Below are 26,957 nucleotides of genomic sequence, written 5' to 3'. Positions count from 1 at the left end.
TTTACGACTATACTACTACTGGTATAGCCTTCGAGTAATAATTTCTTGTATCTGGACATATTTGAAATGTGTTTGGGAGGGAAACGTATACAAATACACTGGTTATCATCATCGGGCTTATACACTTCGAACTTCTATACATTGACTTACAGTCTTTGCTTTGGAAACGCTGATGCTCATCAAGAGCCTCTGAATTTCTGAGTGTATTGAAGTGCTACATACATTACAAAACTATTAGGTCTGCCCACCTCACAGCCTAGTTGTTGGTCTTTTTAAGAACATCATGCAATCCTGACTTCTTTGCCAAGGGCATAATTTGTATTACATAATGCTTCCACACGAGACCCACTATAATCCCACAGTATGTGACAATGTCCTTGTGTGTGTGTGTAGAAACTACTTCTATAAGTGTTAGCAGTCAAGGCCAAATAAATATTTTTATTTTTCATTCAACTGTACCCACCGATTTATCTCCTCAAAACATTGAATGTGAACATAATCACAAACTCTACTAAACGTCATCATTAGAGGAGCCACAGTTGCCTTCCAAAGCTCATCAAACACTAGATGTTACTTAAACCAACATTCTGGATCATAGCAAAGCAAAGACTTGCAGACTTGCTCTCAATGCAAATCAGTAAGTGAGTTGTACATCTTGAATTGCATTTTAAGGCTGTCTCTATCTCTTTTATTTAATACCTTCAGTCTCACGTGCTCTATCACAGCTGGCCCCTGTGAAGCTGGGGCCACACACAAATTTATTTGACACTTTTTCCACGTTCTGACTTGTTCTCCCATCTTTTTCCTCAGCTGTGTTTGGCTGTATTGTGGTTCTCTGGTCCAGACGTGGTTTCCTCACTCTGGTCGGGTTGGGGATCATCACCCAGTTTGACAGCATGCAGGGCGTAGTTGATGGCGGTGCTGTTGGTCCAACTCCAGTTTTGTGACACTGGGTTGTACAACATTCCTTGTACAGACTGCACCAACAAACCATCTGATAAAGAATTAAGCAATTGGAGGAGTTAAAGTCCAAAGACTTTTGTATTTGGCATTTTTTTTCATACATTTTCAACAAGGCATAAAACAATTAAATGAGAGTGTTGCTAATGTTAGTTAATGATCACTGAATCTCAGTCTCTACAGTAAAAAAAGTGTAATTATAAGACCAACTCTTCAATATACATAACAGACCATAAGATACAGCAGTGAGCAGAAGTTGTATTTATTGAAAGGACACCAACATAAAATTCAAAATATGCAGTCAAGAAATGATAAAATTCCCATCTTCTGCTTCATATAAATTATAATATCTCTCTCTCTCTCTCCAAAACGTATAGTTTATTGCTTTAGGAGCAAACAGTTTTATTACTCCTGGAGTTATTAAAAGACATCTACTGGCATGTCGCCCCTAAACTGCTACAATGAAAAACAGTTTTGAAAGCATGCCGACAGCGTGTTTTCATTATTCATTTATAATCTTACAGAACATCTGTTCTGATTAACACTGTGTGCTTTTCTTTATTTAAAAGAGAAATCATGTTATCATATGCATAATCTTTTGCCCATGCGGGAATTAGAAGACTTACTTGACTCCAGGAGGCGCTCCAACTCCACTGGACTGATGAACTTTTCCCAGTCGTGTGTCCCACTGGGAACAATGCGCAGAAGCTGCTCGGCTACAACAACACCCAGCAAGTATGACACGTTGGTTTTATTGATAGTGGTGATGAAGAGTGAGCCACCTTGCTGCACAAACAGAAAATGTTTTGCTCCATTAAGTAGGAAAGACTCAGCTTTTGCTTTACAATATATATTTTGCTACTAATTAGTTACAGCACCTGCTGTATAATCACAACAACCACGATTTCTTTCTTCTGAAATCAACACCATATGCATATCAGCATATGCTCATGCATTTTTACTATGACTAGGCTCTTATTCTGATAAATACTGCAATATTAGAGTCCTTCTTTTAAAAGAAGAGGAGGGGGCAGAGGAGACCGAAAAAAAAGGCATTAGAGGGCAGCACCACTATAAAATGAAAGCAAACAATACAAGAATTTAAATTAATGCATAGGTGCCCTAAAAATATATATATTTAAAAAAAATTTCAGTCAAAGGGCAGAAGTGAGAGATTTGGGAGAAAGAAACTCAGTTGTACTAAAACCAAAAGCACTTGCATTAAAAGAAAATTGGGCTGACTTTTTCCCCCACTCAACTCCTCTGGCCCACTGACCTAGGAGATTATGATCACATGGTCTCACTATTGATGTGCAGCTTTCACTTAGGCCTGTCAGGCATCAATACGAAACACAAACACACACCCTCACACACACACACCCTTACATACATTCTAACCTGTAAACACAGCAAACATAACAAAATCAGCGTATGCTCAGATAAACACTGTATTGATGCAGAGATATGTAAACGTGAGGTAACAGCTGGAGGACACACACACACTCACACACACTCACACACACACACACACACACACACACACACACACCTTCAGTACGCGGCTGCAGCAGAAGGCAAATGTTTCCAGGTCAGCCAGATGCTCCACCACTTCTGATGCTACAACAGCATCAAACTGCTGCTCCTCCCCTACTCCCTCCACTTCTGCCGTGAGCTCTTCCAAGGTGCAGGCCTGGTAGGAGACACTTTCACGAAGCTCTGGGTCATAAAGCGCATGCAGCCGGGCTGTTCCAATGCTGTCTTCTACTGGATCTATTCCCAACACAGTAGCTCCCAGGCGACCAAGGGGCTGTGGAGTAAATAGAGTAAAATTAAAAGTACATACTGTAAATACTGTACAGCATTTTTATTTCTGAAACAAAGAGCAAAAATCTGTTACTAGGAATGATCACTTACAATTTGCTGTAAAATGTAGTCATGTTTTTCAGACTGCAAGTGTGGCTTCCCCACAATTTCTGGTTATCAATCACAGCTCCATGATGTGTAAAGCACATACAACCCGGAGTCGAATTGTAAACATACTTAGGTAAGATTTTGAGGGTGACATCATCAACTGCTGGAGACTTTGCTGACGGGGGGGTTGGTTTCTCACTTAGAGGATTTTATCTCTTCTTTTAACTCTACCTGCGCCGCTATTCTGGACTCTGTTGGCCCTTTAAAAGGGTGAAAATCTTCAAAATCAAGAATAGAACTTTGGTTGAATGACACCAGACGCACTCTCAAGCAGCGCTGCAGTCAATCTGAACGGAGGTGGAAGGACAAATTACATGTATCTCTGGATATTCTGAGGGACTCTTTGTCGGACAGCTGCTAAATTTCAATATTTATCCTGTCTTATTAATAACTGTCCTCACCATAAATTCTGTAATTAATCCGTGCTGACAGATGTACCAAAAGCTACCTGTGATACGTTTCATAATCATTTTATTGAGAAAATAGCCACAGTTAGACAAGAGGAAAATAATGTTACTCTTGACTTGTCTGCTACTCCCACATGCTCTGTTGTATTTCAGCAGTTTGAGCCTGTTTCTCTCCTAGCTCTTACTCAGATGGTGAGGCACAGGAATCCGACCCATTGCCCTTTGGATGTTGTTCCAGCTAAGCTTTTAAAAGTAGGGCCATGTCTGCTTACATTTATAAACAACTGTCTCCTGGCAGATGTTTTTAAGAATGCAGTAATAATGCCACTTCTTAAAAAGCCTCACCTTGATAACTCAGTTGTATATTAGACCTGTGTCTCATTTTCCCTTTCTCTCAAAAGTTCAAGAAAAGGCAAAGGTTTTTTTTTAATCAATTACCGTCTTTTCTGGAAAATAATAACGTTTGAGAAACTCCAATCTGGCTTTAGATCTAGACATAGTACTGGCTGTCTCAAAACATCCCTAACTTGAATGAGAGTAAGACAAAGTATCTGTTAAGGATAGTGGCGTAAAGCTTGCTCTTGGCAGTCTAGCCACTTATCTTAGAACATCAGTAAAGACTCTGGGGGTGATTTTTGACTGTGACCTAAGATTTGATAAAAAGATTAATTCTGTTGTAAAAGAAAGGTTTTTTTCAGCTTCACCTCCTGGCAAAAGTTAAGCCATTCTTATCTCAAAAAGATCTTGAAAAGGGAATTCATTCCTTTATCAGCTCAAGATTGGATTATTGCAATGCACTTTATGTCAGAGTCGATCAGTCTTTAACGATCTCGCCTGGTTCAAAATGCTGCTGCTCGACTTTTAACCAAGACCCCCAATGTGGACACATAACTCCTATTCTTTACTCGCTCCATTGGCTTCCAGTTGATTTTAAACTGGCCTTCTTCTTCTTCTTCTTTTCCTTTCGGCTGTTCCCTTTCAGGGGTCGCCACAGCGAATCATGTACCTCCATCTAACCCTGTCCTCGATTTTAAACTGGTACTGTTTGTTTTTAAAGCTCTTGATAATCTAGCCCTGCTCTACTTAGGTGAATGCATAGTTCTTTGCAAACAATAGTACACATAGTACTTTGGACATCTGATAAACTTCTTTTAGAAGTTCCAAAATTCAGGTGTAGAAGGTGGGGAGATCGTGCATTTGCTGTTGCTGCTCCAAAACTGTGGAATTCCCACCTGACATCCGCTCCATTACAGATTTGGCATGTTTTACATCCAAGATGCATTTGTTCAAGGTGGCTTCTGAGAGAGGACATATTTGTATGTTTTTAAACATATCTACTTAAAAACTTTTAAATGTAATAAATTATTAATTTAATCATATTGTTTTTATTTTACTTTTTTTGTATTTATGTTTTTTGTAAATTGCTTGCTTAGATTTTCTGTGTATTTGTTGTAAAGCACTTTGGTCAACTCCGTGTTGTTTTTAAAGCACTATGTTGATAAAGATTGACTGAACATAAACGATAATAACATTACAATATAGTATTAAACTATCACTCTAAAACCAATTATACATTTTTAGCAACATAAAAACTTCCGACCTGGCTTCACGCACAGTTCATTTTTCAGAAATGGGTCTAGTGTAGCAATAAACATTATTCTTATAAATATTAAGGGGTTGGCTGGATACTACAGTGCCCTCTCCTGGACAAAAGCTAAAACACACAAGCCTGTGTGAAGAGCCCTGCTTGCCCAGGGGCTGACCTCCATCCTCCCACGGGTGATTCCTACTGATGGAAAGACAATGAGATGACACCCAGAGACACGAATACAGTTTAAATCTTGACAGCCACTTTTTAAGGATTTTTGTTGTGTGCACGTCTTTGTCTCAATGTGACAGCCTATGTGATAGGAACTGATTTTGTCTTCCCAGATCACAAGACACGGCTGGTATGTTCTCCGTTGAAATGAAGGTCGAGACAGTAGTTCTGTCCTCACTGCCCAGATATCAACACTAACAAACAGATGACAAACTGTAAACAACCAACTGTCTAATCCACCACACTGTGACCAGTCAAATCAAAAGACAATAAAAAATGTTCTGACGTTTAAAGGTTTTCTTGGACACTGGTATGTATGTGAAAGCAGAATTTCACACTCAAGCAGATTCATGTGACATGAAAGGCAGCAATTGTACTAATTGGGACTAGACAGAATTTATAGGGAGAAAGGCATTTGTCTACCCTAGTCTCTCTCCCTCTCTCACACACACACACACTATTTTACCTCTGTGAGCAGGCCTCCTCCACAGCCGACATCCAAGATTTTAAGTCCTGCTAGTGGCTTCCCATGATAATGAGCTCTGTGCACATTCAGCAAATTATCCCTGTAGATGTAAATATGAGCAGGCAAAATATCAGATTATATTATAATAATCTGAAGCAAAAAGGAATGTGAAGGTTTACATTCTACCAAATGCTGCTTAAAGTAAATAAGTGAATGGGAGGAAAAAGACCTAAAGAATCTCTTTGCATTGTGCCCACACCATCCACTGTCATCCCCACCCCCATTTCACAGTGAGCTACAGTGGCAGTTAGCGAACACCCACAAATTATCCATTGGCTACAGATTCCTCCTAACCTTGCTCCTCACACTCTGTGTGATGTCTTTTGGCCTCAGGCAATAAACATGCAGAACAGGGTAAACCAGGGGATGCGCCTTCCTCATTAAAGCTCTGCTAAGGTACAAGAGCATTCAAGCAAACAAGATTAGGTGTTGGTTGACGGCACCTAACTAGCTCTTCACTGCAACACAGAGAGAAGATGAAAAAAGCAACTTACCACAGTCAGAGTAGAATAACAATCCATCCATAATTCATAATCCATTATTAGAATGGTGAACTACTATGTATCTTCATTAATTACTTTCACACTGTAGCAATAAAATAAAATAATTAAAATAAAAATAATAATAAAATAAATTCCACTGCCAATGGCAACCCAAGTATAATAAAGTAATTCAAGTATTTAAGTAGTTACTGCTCTATACACTTGTGCATCTGCTTGAGCGTCTATGTATTCTGGCATATCATAGGGGGCAGCACTTCAAAATAAGAAGGTAGTTTTTCTGTTAAACATTGTATATGAAAATAAGTCTGTATGATGGTTTGATGCTGTATAATGTCAGGCATTTCAGTTATACTGCAGCTTACTTAGTTTGAGATGATTAAATTAACAAATGAGCAAATTATTTGGTGTCCAAAATAAAAAAACACTGTCACAGATTGTCTTTTCAGTGTAGGATTTACTGTAGCGTCAAATCAGACTCTGGACTTTCCTAGAAGGGCATTATTTAATTAGTTAATTCTGCACCAACTTAATTTCATATAATGACTTTTCCAAATAGAAATTGTTGTGAAAATTGAATGAAAGCAATGGCACAGTATGCATAATGTAAGTTCAACAATGTTTAACAACACTGGGAATTCAGACAGAGCTTTAAACAAAGAAAACAAAAAACAATTATCATAGTAAGACTGTTAGAGTCTGAAGGTACAGCGGCAATAGTAGCAGCAGTGCTGCTGCGTCTCATTTAGACACAGCCTGAGGGAGGAGTCACATCAGGCAAGTCAACCACACTGATATACACTGGCATTGGATCTGTCATACTGTCACCATAAACTCCCATCACCACCAAAAGAACCACAGAGGGGGAAGGGGATGGCAGCAACGGGTTCTTATGTCTATGGGTAATGTAATGATTATCAAGCAGAGCCCCAACAGCAGATCTTATCCATCAAAGCAGCTGCAGCCACAGCCAGAGCCTAAAACATGCACATATGTAGGTGGGGGTGCCTGAAATCCCATTGGCTGAAAATGTGTTGCAGTGTGAAGGAATTCTGTCACTGTGCATTTCTGTTGCTTCAGTAAATCCCTGATGTCTTCTTCACTCTCATACGCCACAAGACTGCCTCAGGTTGCATTTCACACAACTGTTTGACACCTCTGCCCATCACTCACCTATGTTGACAGTGACTTACACGTGACACTTTTGCATTAAAAATGGAATGACTGTATGTATGTATGCTCTGTACAGCTACACACCGTATAAAAGGCACCCTCAGGTCGTTCATGGCATGAAGAGCTGCAAACTCTCCTCGTTCATCCCACCACTTGCTGGCCAGTGACCAGAACTTCTTCAACTCATCAGGGTCCACTGTGCTACGTGAGGCTGACTTAGTACTGCAAATAGAATACACGAATAGGTATGCATAACAATATAACATTGACCATAAGGGACAATGATGATTGGATCATAGTTATCAGCTTTTCAAATAATGTTAAAACATTTTTCATTTGGTTTTTCAAATTTTATCATTTTCCAAACAGGTCCCCCTGGACTTTTCTTTTTTTCTAACTGGCCAAGCGATGCTACATTGATATTAGACACTCAAACCAAGTCCTGTAGGGGTTTTAACTCCGTAATCTTCCAGTAATGAAACCTGGTGCTAAGCCCAAGACACGTCGAATTCTACTTCCACTTGTTTTTACAACTTGGCCCAATTGACAGTGCTGAGGTCTGCGTGGTACTGGTGTCTTTCAAAAGCCCTTTTGATGCTGCAGTACCTGATTTGATAGGGTACATGTTGCTTCATCTCCACACAGGTGCTCCTCTGCAGCAAGGGCGCCCGCTGTTTACAAAACGCAGTCGAGCTGGACCCGCTCCGAGCCGCAGCTTTGTGGGGCGCCCTGTATCCAGCGCTCTGTTTACGCACGAACAGGCCTAACACCAGGCGACCACACGTACGTGAGAACATGTCACTAGAGTTTTTCAACCTGGCGCTATGTTCACTATCCTACATTAGTCAGTTTGACCTAGCGCTCTTATCTATTTCGCCCGGGCAGAAACGGCGTTCGTACTTCAGTTCCTAATAGTCGGGCACATGTTCCCGACGACAAACAAGCAGTTTGTGAGGTCTACAAGTCTTTCAGTTCATGTCATCTTAGTGTGGTAAAGAATTCTATTAATGAACCTATGGATTAATTAATATTTTTATTAAATTTACGTCTTTTTTTTGGGGGGGGGAGGGGCAAAGACGTCTGTGATGTCAATTGCACAAGTCATTCTGACCTGCTTCAAGTATTTCTTGTGTAGTTCTTGGCCAAGTAAAGCATTAACCATTACAACACCACAGACAGTCATCGCTCTCATATGTGATTCTATGTGAACGTATGAATCCTCAACATGCAATATGATAAGACACTGACACAATCGAAGGAACAAACAGCTTTATTTGACATTTTACAATAATGTTTGTGGGGGGAAAGTTAATCCTGTTATGATTTAAAATTATACACCTTAAGTTTTTGTCTCCACCAAGTCTTATTAAGCTCTGCAAATGGATACTAATGAAAACTCCTACCATTCAAAATGTCTTGTGCTTCAGCCACACATTAAAAACAACATATTTACAAAGACGAAAAAAAAATGTATGAGTGGGGGTTCACCGACACAACTGCCTCTATAATGAGACAAGCCTGTTCAACTCATGGAATTTAAAATTGTAAAGTGCACAGATCAGGAGGATAACTGTGCTCCTCAGTGTCTGCTACGACGGTAGGGGGATGCTGACCTGTAAGAGAGGCATGGACACAACATTAATACCACAAAAGACCAATTTAGTCACACAGACTACTACATACAAACATGCACAAAAAATCCTCTGCAACCAGACACACTGCCAGAGTATACATCTATACAGTATACAGCACATACTCTCCATTTAAGAAATGCAGACTAGAGCAGGAATCTAATTTTATACAACAAACCTACAATTTACAAAATTCTCAGGTCATTACTTTTAAGTTGTCCACCTTTACTCTGGGCAGAAGACAGCAGAGGTGGTAAGTAATTAAGTACATATACTCAAGTACTGTACCCAAGTACAAAGATACGATTAAAATATTGTATTTCTACTCCTCTACATTTATTGTACAGCTTTAGTTATTACATTTTTCCAGAAAAGATTGTCAAAAGGAAATATAAACTGATTAATACTCATTATAGGTTCACCCCTGTCATACATACATTTTCAGGACATTAACAGCTGTGCTCTTTTTGTTCCACATGTTTCTAAATAACTTTGGCCAGTGCTTTTTCTTAATTACTATAACTTTTCTTTGACATTCACCATTAGGGGCTTTGAAATGTATGTTATCAACAGCATCACATAATACATAACTTTCTTAGTGGAGTACTTGGACTTTTGCACTTTAAATTTACTACATTTTAGAGCATGAAATTTTGTACTTCAACTTGACTAATAAAAATTTTAAAAAGTGGTACTTCTACTTGTAGTGGAGTACATTTTTTTAGGCAAATACTCGTACTTGAGTATTAAGTTTGTGTACTTCTACCACCTCTGGATGACAGTTTCAAATTTAGGAATCAGGTAAGAACAGACACCTAGGTTCTACCAAGGCAACATGGACAATAAATAAAGATGGTTAGAAATTCACTAATGCAAAGTTTGCATTTCACAGATAAATCCATGATGAAGCATTAAAAACCTTTATTGCATCAGCCTTAACACAGTTAAGCAGATGTGATGGCAGTTGACATTTTTTAAAAAACATTCAGACTCAAAACATTCAGTTTTGTTTTTTCAGTTATTGAAAATATACTGGTTAAAAAGAATTAAAAAGAATCCAGAGAAATCACAGTAAGACATACAATGAGAACATAGAGTAGGAAAAAAGAACGAATACTACCTTGATCGCGACTTAGACTTGTGTTTGCGGCTTGCCTTCTTACCAGACTTGTGAGATTTTTCCGTCGACCTTGAGCGACTACGTTTGGATTTCTTAGATTTCTTTTCCTTGCTAACTTCGGGGGTAGGGGATCTACTTGAGTCAGAGTCTGAGCGCCTCTTGCTAGCTTTGACGGAGCCCTTCTTGCTGCCTTTGCTATCCTGCCGGGAGTACTTGTCACTCTGAGAGTTTGTGTACGAGTCACTTTCTTTCCTTTTCTTTAACTTGTCATTCTCCTCAGCAACTACAGAGCTTCCTTTTTCCTTCTCCTTGGCCTTTGGTTTTTCTCTCTTTTTATCAGACTCTTTCTCCCTGTCCTTATCCTTCTTTTTCTTGTCTTTTTCATGGCTACGACTTCTTTCTCTCCTCCTCTCTCTATCTTTGCTGGAAGACTTCTGCTTGTGTTTGCTGCTACGAGTATGACTGCTATCCCTGCGCTCCCGGCTCCTTTTCCTCTCCTTATTCCTGTCTTTTTCCTTTTCTCTGTCTCTGCTGCGACTCCGACTCTCTCTGGCCCTGACCCTGCCCCTGTCCCTGTCTCTGGATCTGGACCTACTCCTGCGATTCCTGCGCTCCCTTGAATCACTGCGATCCTTTTTGTGGCGGCCTGATCTCTCAGCACTGCTCCTTCTCCGATCCCTTCCCTTCTCGCTACGATCACTTCGATGTCTATGGGAGCTGTGACTGCGGCTGCGGCTCCGACTGCGGCTGCGCCGCCGGGCCTTGTGAGACAAAGAGCGACTACGCCTTCGTTTCCTTCGTGGGGAGGAAGACCGGGAGGAACTGCGGGAAGATGCAGAGGAAGAAGAGGACGAAGACGAAGAACGACTGCTGCTGTGGCTGGAAGTGGAGCGGGAGCTACTACTGTGACCGTTGGCTGGAGAATCACTGCCAACTCTCCCTGATCGCTCCTTCCCTCTACCTGAATTCTTGCCCTCACTACCCTCCTTTTCACTACGGGACCTACGTCTTTCTACCAAGGGCTCTGACTCCCTCTCTTTTACTTCCTGTTTCTGTGGATTTTCATCTTGTCCCTCATCATATTCCACCTTTTCTCTGCTCAATCTCTCCTTTGCCATCTCTTCTGCGGAAACACAGAAAGACTCAGTTTTACATAAATCAGAAAATTTTAGGCGACGTTGTGATTTGTAACACCTCATGTAACCTTTCATAGAAACGATTCAAACGTTCATACAAAGGTTATGTCTTACCACGTGCAAGCAGAGCCTCTTGTGTTTGTTTTTCTAGCAGTTGCTGCTCTTTGCGGCGAAAAGCGTCCTGCTTCTCCCGTATGCGGTGGTGTAACTCCTCCTCATCGGTGTCAGAGGATTCTGAGCCTCGCACACTGCGGTCATCCTCATCCTCACTCTCATCTGAACCATAGTCACCAATCCCGCCTGCCACAACAGAGCCCCCGGGTTGTTGAGTGTTGGAAAGGATCCAGATCAATTTTAACAATCAGGTTCCAACTTCTGTTACCCCTCAATCCCAACCCAGGGTCCTATTTAAAAGGCCCTTCATCCTCTGCATCTTTGTATTTGACATTAATAACCCCCTAACACAGAAATATAGCCCTTAAGAAGTCACTATACATACGGTTTTTGAGAGCATGCTTTTAAACCAAAGTGCAATATTGAGCCTATATTGTTCACTAAGATGCCACTTTTGTCTTGATCTTACAAATTGAAGTATTTGGGTTTTGGGTCTTGTGTTTATAGGTTGAACCACATTCCTACTAACACTGCGCCATTCATTAAAAATTAAGAATATATTCCTCCCCCCCACGGGTGACAGAAAAAGGGATACTCACTGAGACCAGTCAGAGAAGCCAGTGCACTTGACTGTGCCAGCTGTTTTGCAGGAGCTTTGATTCACATCAACAACAGGAACAACATGTTAAAACACATACTGCCATTTTCTCAAAGGCAAGAGAGTCGCTAGAGAAGGGAGTCACAGATAAAGCAGTATTCGCAGCCATTGGTAACAAGAGAAAAATAAAATTAAAAAAATAGAGAAAAGAGAGAGAGTTAACAAACAAACTTCTGTCACACAATCCAAGTCAAACAGTCGGACAGGAGGGAAAGAACCAATCTGTTCTAATGCACAGTCACTTCAATAGAGAAAGTCACTTGTATCTATAAGTGGGTGCTAGTCAAGGTCAATGCTGAGACTTCATTAACAGCCATAAAGTCTTTCTGCAGAAGCTTCTATACCATGATAACCAGGTTTTCAGATACTCTGATAAACATTGCTCTGCTCCCTCTCTCTCCTTCTGATGCATTAGCAGAAAATGCATATCAGAAGTACTCCCATGTTTTCTGGTCTATCGCCCTAGTTTACAGGGCATAAGTCAGCCTAATTAATAGAGATCGTTTATGCACATGATTGTTTCTCTTTAGTTATATACATGATGCTTGGGTGACAAGCATAGATGATGCATAAACTGGAAAAGACAAGAACAGACCTCGAGTAGCTTTCCGGTGAGCGTCTTTGGCCACATGCAGGATTTCTTCATTAGTAACCTCGAGAAGGATCTCGGTCAGAAGTGTTTTTGTAATAATCATCTAAAAACAGGGGGCGGGGGGGAAACAGATTTAAAATATTATTTTACAAAAATAGATCAACCACAACAGTGCACTTGCAAAAATCAGGTCAATCTAACCAGCTGGAATTCTTTTTCCTCCTCAGTCATTTCAAGTTCGCTGTCCTCTGCAGTAGGCGATGGGCTCTGCCTAGAAAATTCCTTCTTTATAGAGGTCTTTCCGTTATCGTCATTGTCATCATTCCCTTCATCATCACTGTCCTAATGTAGACAGAAGCAAAGACCGAATTACAGTCAACAAGGCATCAAAGCATGCATTCTTTAATATGGGAGCCATTACTTAAATTCTTACACATGGACCTAGGAAAGTTCATGGTCGTGAACTACACACGATGTAAACGGTTTTACAAAAGGAAAACATTTCTCCAGTGGGTTGCTTACAAATTTACTCTTGCGGGGAATGCGTGGCCCATCACCCTCCTCATCTGCCTCCTGCTCTTTGCTATCATCCTTTGCCATTTCTGCCCGCTCCCTCTCCATTCGTTCTCGTTCCAGCTTCTTCTGCTTCTCTCTGTCCATCTTCTCAAGGCCCTCTCGGATCCATGCAGGAAGTGTGCGTCTTTTTACAGCATCTGAAGGGCAAACTTAGGATCAACTCGAGTTTTGAAAATGTACCATTTACTTACCTATTTATTACCTAAATTATATATTTTTTTTATTAGGGGTGCTTTATAGTGAAATGTGCATACAACTAGCAAAAATTAAAAGAGGCGAAGTGTTTAGATCATATGATTGGCGTAACATGACAACTTGTTTTAAACATTTATTCTATAGTTTTTACCTGCTGCAGCTGTTATTACTTTAACTTGTTAACTAGCAAAGCCAACACACAGCGCAGGCATCACCAAGGAAGTTGTGACAGCTTACATTACTGTTTTAACTCCAGAGAACTGCTGCTGCATCCATTAGAGTGACCACAGAGGAAGCACTAATCTTATTTCAATTTAGGAGTTTTTCACATTGTTCAAAAAGTAAAAACTCATTGAGTACTTAAGAACAATTACAAACTGTCTAATTATTTTATTATTAGTCAGAAACAAAAAACTTTATCCCAAAACATAGAGATGAACCAAAATTTGCAAAATAAAAGCTGGAGTCAGGTAATGTTTGGCTACTTCGCTTGAAAAATAACCTACAATAGAAACAGTTGCTGATTAAATTTGTGTTATTCAACAACTGCTTTGTGCTCTAATGGTAACGCACACCTACAGTTCAAAAATTAAGAAGAGTTGCATTCTTTGAGGTGTAAAAAACACACTCACCAAGAGGTGCTGGAACCTCCTGCTTGACAGGGAGCTGGATAGGGGATCTGGGCCGGTCTCTGAATCCAGGTGGTCTGGTATCACGTCTGTTCTGAGGAGGACCCTGCCAGTATGGGGAGGGGAAGCCCGTGGGTGTGGGGGTGAAGGATGAAGCAGCTCCATGCTGTAGAGAGAAAGCAAAAACGGAATAACAATGACATATAAATAAAAATACAGAATTGCTATTACTGCCATAAAGTGGCATTTACTGAGTGTGTGGTTGTTTCCCCAGAAATGTTAGCTGACATTGAACCATCCATCACCTCTGACTCTGCTACAGTTTGCTTAAGAAAAAGTAAAACAATGAAATCAGCTAATAAAATACTACCAAACCATGCTGGATCCTCAACAAGCCAACACTTTCCTCTGCACCGCATCAAGAAAGCAATGACTGATACACCAAGACGCTGGGAGCCGGCACAGTTTCAATGGATTGCTCCTTCATGTGTTACGTGGCTGTCACACTAAAACCCAAACAATTTCTACTGTAGCATCTGCATACCTGATAATCAAACTGGTTCATGGCCATGGGGGCCATGGCGTAGCTGTCGGGCTGTGCCCCATACCCATGGCTGTTCTGGGGGTAAACCCCGTGATGGGCTTCAGAGTTGAACTCCACGCTGTCCTGGCTGTTGCTGTCCTCACTGGGGTTCACAACATCCATCGGTCCTGACCCTGGAGGGATCCAGGTCTGATCAGGAGGTGGAGGAGCAGGGGGCTGGCCATGCATTCCCCATTCTGTTAATAACAACACTGTTAGTCAACAACAACCCAAGGTATGTGAACTACATTTAACCACTTAGGACATTTCTACAGTCTTTCATTCTCAAGGTTTGCTCAATAGGGAAGAAGTACCTGGCCCTTAAAGTAAATGTAAGGACTGTGAAATGCCTATATAACATCAAAGAACTAGCAGCGGCAAAGGCCAACTGCTAACACTGTTTTTGTCTGGACTGACAAGTGGCACTTGAACACACCACAAAGACAATTGGACAGCCAATGTAACAAGCATGTGCAGCAATGGAGTGGGAAAAAGAGAAAGTGTAAGACCTGGGGCCACGTAAATACAAACTGTGAACAATGCATAGCTTGCTTACCATTTTCATATCGCTCTTGACTTTCTGTATAAAGTAGTTTAAAACAACTTCCGTCTCTATTCTTCCGACGGTACCTACATTGATTCAACATGCTGATTCAGCTGCAAAGCTGCAGGCCTCGTGTAGGACAAGCGCCAATGGAAATTTACTAATGGCCAATAACTAACTTGGTTAGTCACAGTCTAACAGCCTCAAGTGTCTATGCTGGAAATACCATAATATGCCATCAACAATAAAAATGTGTCTCTTATTTAACAATAATAACTTGGTATTAATAATAACAGTATTAAATGTACTGAGTTATTTCAGTACCAAAAATTTTAAAGAAAAGAATAGTGCAGCAAAATAAAAACATCCTACAACTGTGGTTCAAAGGGTTGATGTGAAAGGTCTACCTGGCTGCCACATTCTGCCAAATCCTGGGTCACCCTGGAAAGCACTGTGATTGCCCTGTCCAACAGGTTCAAGACCTGGGATGTCCTGGCCATTGGGCTGAATGTTCTGCTGATCTGCCCCCGTGGACTCCTTCTGGGCTATCCAAGCTTGTGCTAGAGCAGCCCAGTCCACTTGACCTGCACAAAGCCAAAAAATTGAACCCAAAGATTTTAAAAAGGTACAAGCATAGGAAGAGGGATACACTTATAGTGTCTGTTTGAAATATGCAAAGCACAATGAAAATGTGATGCATCACTCACTGACCTGGATCGTGCTGGTGCTGGAAAGACTGCATCCACTGCTGCTGGCTCAGAGGCCACTGCGGCCATGGCTGTCCTCCCTGGTCCCACATCACTCACAAACCTGAAATTACCAGCCCAGTAATACTTAGATTTGGTATGCGCCCGCAGCATCTCTTTTGCTGACAAGCTAAGTGCTGCAGCAGTCTATGTGCTCTAACATTACACATGGCTTTTGGCGAAAGCCAAAAAAATAAAAAATAATGCACAATTTGCTCCCATCTAAGTGCTAGCGTTACTCCAAGCTCACCGGCTAGCTTAATGTTAGCGACGCCAGTTAGTTAGAAATAATTTGCTTTGCTAATAGAGGCCGCAAATCGGTGTAGTGTGAGGTAATGTGGCATTACTGACATATCATACTAAAATAAATGCACAGACAATCTAGTAAGCTGCCCCTGGTCGTGGGTTTGTGAGCTAAGAAAGCTCACCCACGCTAACGTGAGCTAAGGTTAGCTATGTTACAAAATAAAGGCTAACAGACGGCCGCACCATTATCTTGCCGGGTGATCAAAAGTGTTTGTGAAAATAAATTGCATTCCATAACAAAGGGAGGCTAAGGAAACTTATATCGGCGCTGTGTTTTGAGTAACATAATCCCCACCTTTCCCAAACAGTTTCTCTCCGATGTTGCGAATCCAAATCAAAATGGCTGCAAATGATGAGAGTCTCTTGGAGGAAGCGTTAACTGAGGCTATACTGCTGCTTTCAGAGGCTGTCGGAAATGTTTCAACTCAGGCTACACGCGCTTAATACTTGATTGACGTTGGCCGCCTTTTAGAACTAGTGTCGCTACTTGGAAGATTGTTTGGAAATTTGCAAATTCAGTAGAAAGGTGAAGCTGTTCTTTATCTACATTTATTTTTGTCTATATCAAAATGTTGTTTTATCCTGTTTTTATTGTATATGTTAAACATATAGAGCGTGTCAGCAAAAGACATGTGAATTAAAAAAAATTTTTTTTTTAAATGTGCAAAATCAAATAAAGATCGTAACATAGGTTCATAAATCAATCAGTGACCATAAATGTGACAAGCAAAGCAACACACAGCTCTGTCAGCAGTAGACAGTAGATTGTACTATATCCTCACCTGAAATAGTACATTTGCCCATTCTTCCAATTTAATTGTATTTATTTGATTTAATAATTACTTAAATGTCTGAAATTTTTTCTCATAAACGATTTATTAATAAAAATGCAGGCAATTACAACCTCTCACAAACTCCACTAATATAAGCTCTTGAGTAATGTTTTGGATGTTTGTGTAATTTGAACTGCAATGTTTCGAATAATTGTAACTGTGTTTTTGAAAGTGCAAATATGAAAAAGTAACACATAATATCTCCTGACACAATTAGGTCATGAGAGTTACTGCTTTATTACATCTGCATGAAGGTCTGTGATGTAGAAGTTTATTTTAAAACCTACTATAATAACTACTGTTATTTGCCAAATCTGTTCTTGGAAAAACATACTAACATATCAGTTTCAGTGGTGCAGTGATCCAGTGTAACAATCCACGATCAGTGGGGGTTATGAAGAGCCCACCAGCTAATTTTTGCCTTTTCCGATCCAACAAATGAATCTTGCCTGAAGTCAATGATTATGTTGCTAAGAGTGTGTGTTAGCACATCCATCTATTATAGCTAAAAGTAAGAAATATGTACCATAATAACATGTTTTTGACTAATAGAAGCAGACCCATAAGGTTCTGTGATTTAATATTGTTTTTTTTACTCGAGTTAGGTTATGAGCAATATTGATTTACAATTTTACCTTCAGTTGTGTTATTTGAAAAATACAGGCTCTGCAGATCGTACTACACATCAACTTCTAGAAATCTCACGTAAGACTAGCTTTAGTTTTCAACAGTTGAAGTTTCATAAATTGTGTTTTGTACTTGAACAAACAAAAGTCTGATCTCCTGTATGCTGTTTAGATTACATATAGCTGGCCTGACTTTTAAGGCTTCAGGAGAACACTTATCTTTTAGATAACTGCTGATGACTGAGCCGCTGGTGGAGCAGAGCAAACAAACCTGCCACCTCAGTGGCTCCAATAGCTGCAAAACAAACAACTGACCAGGCAAGCGTCAAAGGCAAAACATTAAAATGCCAATATGTGATGCCATTGATGAAATCATTGTTACACTTATACATACACTTCGTGATTTACCCAACCTCTCAAGACACAGCAACCACAGAACCCCAACCCAGCTCCTAACTACTGGGAAACAACAAAAATGCAGCTCATTTTGACAAAAGAGTGCTAAACAAAACATGGCTGCAAGATTATTTTGTCACCATTTTATCTAGCTGCCATTCCCAGGTCCTGAAGGACCCCTGAGGTTCTGATGTCATAAGGCAGATGTCCACTTTGAGAGGTGAATATGAATTAATTTAACCTAGACATGTGATAATGTTGGTGTCATTCCTGTATTTCTATAGCAAAGTTCAAAATTAAGCAGTCTATTAGCACGTGATTACAGTGTTGGGGGAAATGCCTAGTGTGCAGGTGCTTTGTAGCTCCTAGACTGTCGGCCTTTTGCTAAATGTATTTAACACACTCGGTTGTAAGAAAGGCTTATGTGCAGGTGTTGTTCTGTGCTCCATCAAGTGCTATGTGGTTAACAAGGAGTTGTGACGTCTAGATGCTGAGAAAAGAAAAGCCCAAGGCACATGTCCAAATGAGTTTGTATAAGAAAATGTGTTTACTGTGTTGTAATAATGCATGTACTGTAGGCTATGTGGGATGTGGCATTAAGCTATGGTAGGTGAGGGTGAGTGTGACAGTTTAGCGCATGGTGAGAGCAGTAACATTTTGCCTCCACTGCTGGTAGATTCCCTCTCACTTTATTAGTTTTGTGCAACTGTCTCAAATAGGGGGAGGGTGCCTTTCATTAAGTGAGATTAAATCATGTCAAAACCATTAGCAGCACGTCCATGAGCCAGAAGCCAACCCCCTCCCGAACCTCACTTTAAAAATAGACAAATACATTTCAGAAAACATTTGTTCTTTTGTCAAGTTGGTGGCGGCTTGACAACCTGTTTTAATGTTCCAGCAACATGTCTTGAATGTCACAGCGTGTGGGGACAGGAGGACATGCAAAGCAATCTTTTTGGACGTCGCCCTTTTCCCGATTCCACACCCACCTCCTCTTCACCAGTTTGCGACATGTTCTGAAGCAGTGCAGCTTTGCACCAGTCAGGGCCGATCAGCAACAAAGAGGGGTTGAATATGGCACCATGGGACACACAATGACAGCACAGAGAAATGGTGGACAACATTTCACTTAGAGTAAAAACAAAATCACATCAGACCAAAAACAAATAACATGCATAAATAAATAAATTCTGTTGTACAAGACAAGCTAAAAATCATGGATAGATGAGCCCTGTAGAATGTTCAGTTCATAAATTAGATTTATTTTGATACAATAAGTGGATATACTCATTCTGAATGTCTATTATTTCAAAACTGAAATTACATGTAATCTTCTGGAAACAATTCTGCTTTGAGGAAAAACCCTGCAAACCTGAAGCACCATAATTTTGTATATTCTTTTTTTTAAATCTAGCATTTTTACTTACAGTAAGTCATACTGTACATAAATATACCACACATCTTTCTTTGCATATCTATTTTTTTCCATCACCATGCACAGGTTTCTTAAACCTGAAGCACAGGCACTGCATTCGTCCTGGTTTCAAGAGAAAAATGATAAACCTCTATATTCTAATGCATACATATTAAACCTGTTTCCTATCTACTGGTTTGGAAAATGACCAACAAGCAAGAAAATGCTTTCATCTAAAATATTTTCTAGAAAAAGATGAAGAGCTCATTTGACAGATATTTCAAGAATAGGCAATACATTCATCAGAACATGAACCCATGCACATTACAGCAAAGATTTATCTAGTAAGGCTTGAAAGCCTTTAAGTTTTCAAAATATTTAATGCTCAACTTTATGATCAAATTATCTGATATTATCATCTTGATGGGTTTGTGTGTGTGCCTGCACAGTTACAGTAAAGCTGAACCACAACGAAGGCAGACAAGGTGCTTTGTTGGTCTGATAAACGTCGAGTATGTTGATTTGTGCAATGATACTCGAGAATCACACTGATGACTACAAAAGAAAAGATGCTAAAGAGACTGTATGATGTCCTTTTGTGTTTGGTTTGGATTTTCTGCTCAGACTAGCAGTTACAAAACCCATCTTTGGCAAATGGAATCCAATGATAATGTTACATTTATATATTCTGATGTAAGAAAATAATCGATTCAAATCAGACTGCAAAATAACTTGTGCTACTCCTCAAAGGTGCTATGTGCAGCAATTTTAATCATTGTGCCAAACTATTGTATGATGTAACAGCTTCATTAATATCACCATACATGAGTAGGTCTAAGGCTGAGACATTTACAAGCTATTACTGTATACGACACCAATTGCATTATTCACGCTTGAGTTTCTCAAATGTACAATGTATTTTGTATAAATTCTGTCACAGCATATGTTGCTCCTTGTCTCCATGCTCTTTAGTTAAAGAGAGCAAACATGCCTGAATTTATATTTCCGTTTCTTACTATCCATGATCTGCAACTGCCAAAGAAAGTTAAGCACATTTCTCATCAAATTAAGACAGAGACACACAACCTAAGAAAAGAACATTTTCATTATGATGGTCCTGAGTTTTTATATTAATTATAATAACTATGTAAAATGTATCTGGCATATTCTGATATTCAATTCTACACATAGCACCTTAAAACTACATTCTCTTGTCTCTCATTCTTTCATTCAGTCACATGTTTGTGCATGCGTGCGCTTGCACACACACACACACACACAGACGCACTTTTGACATCAAATAGTCAGTGCTGAGCATAGTTGAGCATGCGATAGTTCTGCTTATTTCCTGTTAAATACTGTAACAAACTCCATGCATTTTATATCTCTGACACATGATTGTGACAGAAAAGAAATTTATCTCAGTCTAGGCTCCATAATAGTCTTTTTTCCTGACCTTTTAAGGATTTTTACAATAGGAATCATGAATAAAAATCAGAGCAATGTCAAAGCAGAAATGAAATAATATAAGTTTATCTTTTATATATATCAGATGTTTTAAGAAGTTTCAGTTTTAGTTGCGAATTTGTACTGGAATGACATTGGTCTCACTTCTCGAACAATGTAAGGTGAGTGAGTGTAGATTGAAGTCCTTTCCATTTTCTTTCACCCACCCACTCAGATACTATAAGATAAGCTGTTCATACTGTACCAAAAAGTCAAAACAAAACAAAACAAAACAAAACAAAAAATCAATACAAAGCGCAACAGAGGGAAAATACTATAAGAACCATTAGAGCATTTCCTCGTAGAAGAGAAGGTATGCCTGAGAGTTGAGTACCCGTGACTCTGGTACAGTTTGAACTGTGGTATCACTGACGTACACCCACTGACCCTGGGAGCTGCTGCTGGCCTCCCTCACACCTGAAAAACACAGAAGAGTGTCAATATCACAGGGCACAAAAGTGCATTTGCATGGCGGTTACTTATTTGGTATTTTGCTTGCCTTAATCTAAAACAAATTATGTTTTTTTCAAAAGAAGGGCATCATTGGCCAGAGTAGCATGTAGCATTTGTCTTAGCTTCTTAATGTCAGAAGATTACCTAGAGTTGTAGTCAAGTTGCATCCCTTCTGGCTGTGGAGAAGCCAGCGTAGAGGCTGCTAGTGTATGTGCTGGCCCCAAGAAAATAGGTTAAAAATCTTTCTTAACTTAAAATTTTCTATTTTTTTTCCCCCCCAATAGTTTACTACTTTAACATTAGATTCCACTTCCGTGTAACATTAAATTTAGTACAAATATAACTTTATTTAGCTGCTTTGTGTTTTGCTATGTTCACTGCTAATTTGCTGTGTATCTGAACGTCCTGCCCGTCCATCCTTTTGTCAGCAGTCATTATAAAGACATGTTTGACCTCTGTGTCATCTCCAACCAATTACAATATTGGCAGGTTTTTTACATGTTAGCAGCAAGGACAACTTCTCCTTGTTAAAGACATTGCTAGAGAAGAAGAAAAAATTAAACACGAGTCTATACAGTCTATACAAAAAGCTCTATTCATCTTTCCCCTTATAGAGAATTTTTTGAAATGATCAGGAATATGGACTTTGCTGCACAAATCCTGACTGCTTTCAGGAAATGCACATAAACGAGCAGAAATAACCTCTTGAAAAAAAAAGAGTTCAAAAGTGCTAAACCTAACCTGACAGGTTCCTTTGGTGCTGTTCTTTTTTCCTCTGGGGAGGGCGTACTTTTACATATGCAGCATAGTGTCCCCCCCGCATTGAGCCGCTGTGTTCAACAATTCCATACAGACTGAAGAGGACGGGCTCTTCGGCTGTCAGATTCTAGCAGAAGAGAGAAACACGATTAGTAAGTAAAAATATGAAATAACCAAATACATCTATTATAAACTGAAACCTTTAGTATGCAAAAGTACAGAAATTCTAAAGTGGGTTTAATGACCCATCACAAGTTTGACACAGAACAAATACTACCAATGTAAGGGAACACAAAGGTATTTACTGTGGCTTGGTTTCCTAATACCTTGCAGGAACCTGAACAAAATGGAGCCAGATCCAATATCAGAGGAAAATCAACATGGCGGTTCACCTTTCGCAAGTTCATCCCTGCCTTAAAATACAAAAATACCGTGTTTTAACATTTGGCGTGTAGACTCAAATGCAACCCTCGTATTATCACTTTAGAATATGTAAATATACACTGAATTAAATAAAAAATATGTGCTAAATTGAAAATTAATGTGCAAAGCTTTAAACCTGGTGGAAGCGTTTAAGATGCAATGTGATGACAGGAGGCAACGAGGATATCAGCATTTGCTTCCTGGCACTGGTGTAAATCTTCTCCACCTTCTTATCTATGCAAACAACACAGCACATGCAGAGATTTAAAGAAAACACAGAAATGAACAGATAATCATTTCAAGATCATGGGAACAGCTTGACCAGTAAAAAAAATGAACAGCTAAGATTTCTTAATTCTACTATTTATTCACAGGTAAACAACACTCTGGCTCTAAATGTTTTGTCTTACCTATTGAGCTAATCTTGCGCAGCTGCTTCTGTCTGCGTTCAGTGCAGCTCTCACACAGCAGCTTGTTGTTGCCCATTAGGAGTTCCACAGAAGTGAACTGGTGGAGGCAGGACTGGATGGAGCACTCCTTGGAGCTCGGTGTGTAACTGTGGGACAGCACCTGGAAGGCCCCTTGGTAGGGTGGATGGAGGTTATCCCGTGACTGTGTTTCTCCCAGCTCCTCTGGAGAACAGTGTGTGGAAGGGGAGCAGTCCCTCGATGTGAAACCCAGGTTGACCTTAGACACAGCAGTAACTAGCTGCTCTACGGCGCCACTTTGCCTCATTAAGGATGATGACGAGGGGGAGGAGGTGGAGAGGGGGGTAGGGGATGGAGTAAGGGTGGAAGTGGATGATGGAGTGGACATATGCCCATGGATAGAAGAGGAGGTGCGTGGAGCCCACTCACTCTCTGAGGCCTCACTGTCAGCATCATTACTGCTGTCCTGAGCAACTGAGTCTCTTTCACTACCATCTGAAAGGCTGCTGGCAGCGGTCATCTTACACCCTAAGATACTACGGCCTGATCCACCAGCTACCCCCTCCTCGTCTGGTCGCTCTGCTCCGCAGCCTGCTCCCTTTTCTTCTATGGAGCTTGATGACCTCCTGCTTTGCTGCTTCTAGTGGAAAGAAAAACAGACTGAATCCTTTTCCAAAGACGTGTCCACTTAATGGTCAAAAGCAATTTGGGTTCATTTCAAAAGTTGCACTGGCCCAGTGGTGACACACAGTAAGATGAATGTAAACTGGATGTGACACATGAAATATTTAAGCAATGAAATGTCAAATTTAGTAACTATATACACTTTAGACCAGCTAATAAAGCACCATTGCACACACAAATATATTTAAACTGTGAAAAAATAAATAAAAAAAGAAAAAAAACAAACTATAAGATCTATAAGAGAATTACTATTTGAGATTATAAAGAGGAAGCCAATACATTTGGACACATACTGTAAAAAACCTCACCTGTCCACTCAGCTTTCTGGTGTTTCGGTTGACGGAGTGTGCTGCAGAAAAAACCTGGTCATTGTGAGTCATGTGTGTGTCCTGCTCCCTCGCGCCCTTCCCCAACCTACTAGGGTTGGATGGTTTCGATATCTGAGCATGACCATAAGCAAAAGCACGGTCAGTGAAAGCATACGGCCACATTCACACAGTCTCTCTGGCACACCAAACTCTACAACCCAACCCATGCAGCCTCTTGGGTTGTTTTAGCACAAAGAAAATGTGAATACAGGCTAATAAGTTCTGGCTAACATCATCTACTAAAATGAATGAGACATGTAAACAAGTCTAAATTGTAGTATCTAGTCATTAACTTACTCATTCTGTGTCAAAGTATTAATCCTCTACAATATTTACACACAGGTTTTCTTATGAACCATCGTAACAGCCTACCCTCTCCTCTATGATGGGTAAAGAGATGTCTATGAAAGCCTCTTTCACTGTGGAGATCTGAAAGACAAATATTAGCATATGCATTTACCAGCTTCCTTATTAGTCAAAAGTCACAGCCAGCTGTAAACAGTAAACTTCTGCCACCGATTTTCAGCAAGACAAGAGATTAAAAGTGGCTGTTTTTCTGTTTTTTCCCCTGCAGCTACACACCTGGTGCTCTCTACCTTCAAGGTCCTTTTTGGTTTGCATTGTGGCATTCACTTTGTTAACAACTGTGAGCTACCACATTTTATTGCAAATGCCAGCTGCAGATAGTTGGTGTTTGAGCTGGTCCTTGAAGTGTTTGTGTTGTCTTTTTTCCCTGTTGGCTTCTATTTCCTTGGACTTATTTTCTTAGATTTCTGTTGCTATCAAAGGGAGAAATTTTCCCTATGTGTAAAGGTATGTATAGCAATGAAAAATTAATGGTGGTTATCTTTCCTTCAGCTGAGTGACAAATATCTGACAATTTATTGCTGTAATAGAGAATAGCAGTGTTGTCTGTTGTGCTTCCTTCAGAAATAACTTAAAGCAGCAGCAAAATAAAAATAAAAAACTCAACTATGTTACTCATTTATAAAAAAAACCTTAGTTCTGTTCAGATTATAGGGTTGGTTGAAAAAAAAAGAAGAAAAAGAAATTACTAAAATTTCCATTAAAGACAAAGCACTGAGCCATCTCTGACTGGTTTACACTATCCAGAATATTTGTTATAGTTTACCAAGAGAGAAACTTACATGCTCACACTCTTCACACATAATTGTGTTTGTCAGCTCGCCTACAAAGATACGATCAACAAAGTTCATCTTCACACCTTCCTTTCCGTATGCTGGTGGAAAAGAAAGAATTTCTGTGAACATTTGTCAATACTTTTTAAATACTAAAAATAGGTTGAACTAAAAATACTATAATATAACTACTATTCAGTTGTCATGTACTCCACTAAACACTATTTTGACTGTTATCTCTCCATTAACCCCAGGTTAAACATGGTTTCAGAGTGATAACCGAAACATGGACTACAAATGGTGACAGGCTTATATTAACCAATTACAAGTTTCATCTTAGAAAAATATACTACTCTCATTTCTTTCTCCTACATCCACTCATCCTCTGTATTTCCATTTACTGCCACAAGATGGGACTATTGATCTTGGCCATCTGTGTAGTACACCACACATTTGTAAACCTTTAACTTGGCGTTTCGTCTCCTCGTCTGCCGTCTTCTCTGTGGGATTGTTGAATGCCTTCAGAATGCCCGCTTTCACCCTCTTAAAAGAATAAACACATAATATTTTAACAATTGAGAGTTTAATTGCTATTTATTAATGCAAAATAACGGCATAAATTAGATAGTTGTATATTTTTCTTGAATCCTCTATTCACAGCCATTACTGACATATCACAGTCTAGCCTATATCTGAACTTGACAGATACACCTATTATCACAATCATTAGTGTAAAACAATTATTGTGCTTGTCTAAATACATTAACATGTAATACTCATTATGAACTGTGCATATTTGTGTGTAGAACGTCTTCAAAGGGCCATCTTATTGAAGGTGACATGGTCAGCGAGGGTGTTGGTGAGAGAACTGTGAAGACACACAGTCACAGCAAAAGCACCAATCAATAGATAATTGGCCAGGGTCTGTGTCGGCAGTCCAGACCAGTCATTCAGTCCTCATTGTCCTAGGACCCACGCACTGGACTGGCTATTTAGGTCAAAAAGCCCTGTTAATCCTAGCCGGGCCAGTCTGCACCCAACTCAGTGAGCCATCAAACCAGGCTAAAGCTCTCCGACTAATTAATTACCAGTAACCCCCACACAACGCTCTCTCCCTCCCTAAAGGAGCATTGTGCACTGTCCCACTAGAGATTGGTTGTGGGATGGGAGGTTGTGGGATGGGGGTTGGGGGTTGGGGTAGGGAAAGGTTGCTGGTACAAGGGTGCAGGGGTGAAAAATTAAAATGAAGACAGGGCAAAGAAGGACAGTCGATGCCCTGAGAGAGTAAAACCTACCATCTCAGCTAATTGGTGATAACTGACTGGGGCCAAATTAACATATTTAGATCTCTGATACTAATGGCCAATCAACACAACCACTTAAGCCCTTAGAAGGTTGTTGCCACCCACTGCAAAAATACCAGTCGCTGTCTGGCACGCATATACTCACACACACTGTCCTGTGTGTATTACTTCTACTGTATTTCAGTGTTACTTCAAACATAGCTATCAAGTATCTGTCTTTTTCAGGTTTGTAAGTAATGGATAAACTGCCGCTGGCTTGGAAAAAGTGTCTGTCATGTTTGCCCAGTAGAAGCTTCATTAATCATACTTTAAAAATATATTAGATCTTGATTAAAGTAATGAATGGAGTGGAATATTACAATGGAGAAGTACTTAAAAATACATGCATAAATGCAGCCTAAAATGCCAGAGTGTGCTTGGGCGTAGAAATGAGTTTCT

General features: G+C 39.9%; 3 protein-coding genes across 7 annotated transcripts in view; all 3 read right to left on the bottom strand.

Moving 5' to 3' along the window:
- Nucleotides 1-418: 418 nt before the first annotated feature.
- Nucleotides 419-8,238, bottom strand: coq3 (coenzyme Q3 methyltransferase). Its single transcript, XM_067511208.1, has 6 exons — nucleotides 7,963-8,238; nucleotides 7,441-7,578; nucleotides 5,624-5,723; nucleotides 2,510-2,767; nucleotides 1,587-1,746; nucleotides 419-994 (listed from the first exon to the last, which is right to left on the bottom strand). The coding sequence occupies exons 1-6, from the start codon at nucleotides 8,151-8,153 to the stop codon at nucleotides 807-809; spliced, it is 1,035 nt and encodes a 344-aa protein (XP_067367309.1). The 5' UTR covers nucleotides 8,154-8,238; the 3' UTR covers nucleotides 419-806.
- A 372-nt stretch (nucleotides 8,239-8,610) lies between these two features.
- On the bottom strand, nucleotides 8,611-16,626 carry pnisr (PNN-interacting serine/arginine-rich protein). Of its 3 annotated transcripts, none has more exons than XM_067511199.1 (12): nucleotides 16,482-16,625; nucleotides 15,846-15,944; nucleotides 15,542-15,718; nucleotides 14,552-14,787; nucleotides 14,011-14,173; nucleotides 13,130-13,320; nucleotides 12,809-12,949; nucleotides 12,611-12,710; nucleotides 11,957-12,010; nucleotides 11,358-11,543; nucleotides 10,108-11,230; nucleotides 8,611-8,969 (listed from the first exon to the last, which is right to left on the bottom strand). In XM_067511199.1, exons 2-12 carry the CDS (start codon nucleotides 15,931-15,933, stop codon nucleotides 8,936-8,938), a joined length of 2,493 nt encoding a protein of 830 aa, XP_067367300.1. In that variant the 5' UTR covers nucleotides 15,934-15,944; nucleotides 16,482-16,625; the 3' UTR covers nucleotides 8,611-8,935. The 3 variants fall into 3 exon arrangements, with proteins under 3 accessions (XP_067367300.1, XP_067367301.1, XP_067367302.1); XM_067511200.1 differs by having other exon boundaries at nucleotides 10,151-11,230; XM_067511201.1 differs by lacking the exons at nucleotides 10,108-11,230; nucleotides 11,358-11,543; nucleotides 11,957-12,010 and having other exon boundaries at nucleotides 16,482-16,626.
- Nucleotides 16,627-18,886: 2,260 nt separating this feature from the next.
- Nucleotides 18,887-26,957, bottom strand: part of usp45 (ubiquitin specific peptidase 45) — a 28,213-nt gene continuing 20,142 nt past the window's right edge. Inside the window, exons 10-18 of one of the 3 annotated variants that reach the window (XM_067511204.1) lie at nucleotides 25,677-25,758; nucleotides 25,225-25,316; nucleotides 24,449-24,505; nucleotides 24,017-24,148; nucleotides 23,007-23,661; nucleotides 22,733-22,830; nucleotides 22,479-22,586; nucleotides 22,156-22,300; nucleotides 18,887-21,378 (exon numbers count right to left, since the gene is read on the bottom strand). In XM_067511204.1, the coding sequence (XP_067367305.1) occupies nucleotides 21,248-21,378; nucleotides 22,156-22,300; nucleotides 22,479-22,586; nucleotides 22,733-22,830; nucleotides 23,007-23,661; nucleotides 24,017-24,148; nucleotides 24,449-24,505; nucleotides 25,225-25,316; nucleotides 25,677-25,758 (1,500 nt within the window). In that variant the 3' untranslated portion in view covers nucleotides 18,887-21,247. Of the gene's footprint in view, nucleotides 21,379-22,155; nucleotides 22,301-22,478; nucleotides 22,587-22,732; nucleotides 22,831-23,006; nucleotides 23,665-24,016; nucleotides 24,149-24,448; nucleotides 24,506-25,224; nucleotides 25,317-25,676; nucleotides 25,759-26,957 lie in introns of all 3 variants that reach the window. The other 2 variants (XM_067511205.1, XM_067511203.1) reach the window with 2 other exon arrangements.

Source organism: Channa argus, chromosome 7, assembly GCF_033026475.1.
Source record: "Channa argus isolate prfri chromosome 7, Channa argus male v1.0, whole genome shotgun sequence".
In the NCBI taxonomy this organism is placed as follows: Eukaryota; Metazoa; Chordata; class Actinopteri; order Anabantiformes; family Channidae; genus Channa; species Channa argus.
The sequence above is the reverse complement of the archived record's forward strand: the minus strand, read 5'-3'. Positions and strand labels throughout refer to the sequence as shown.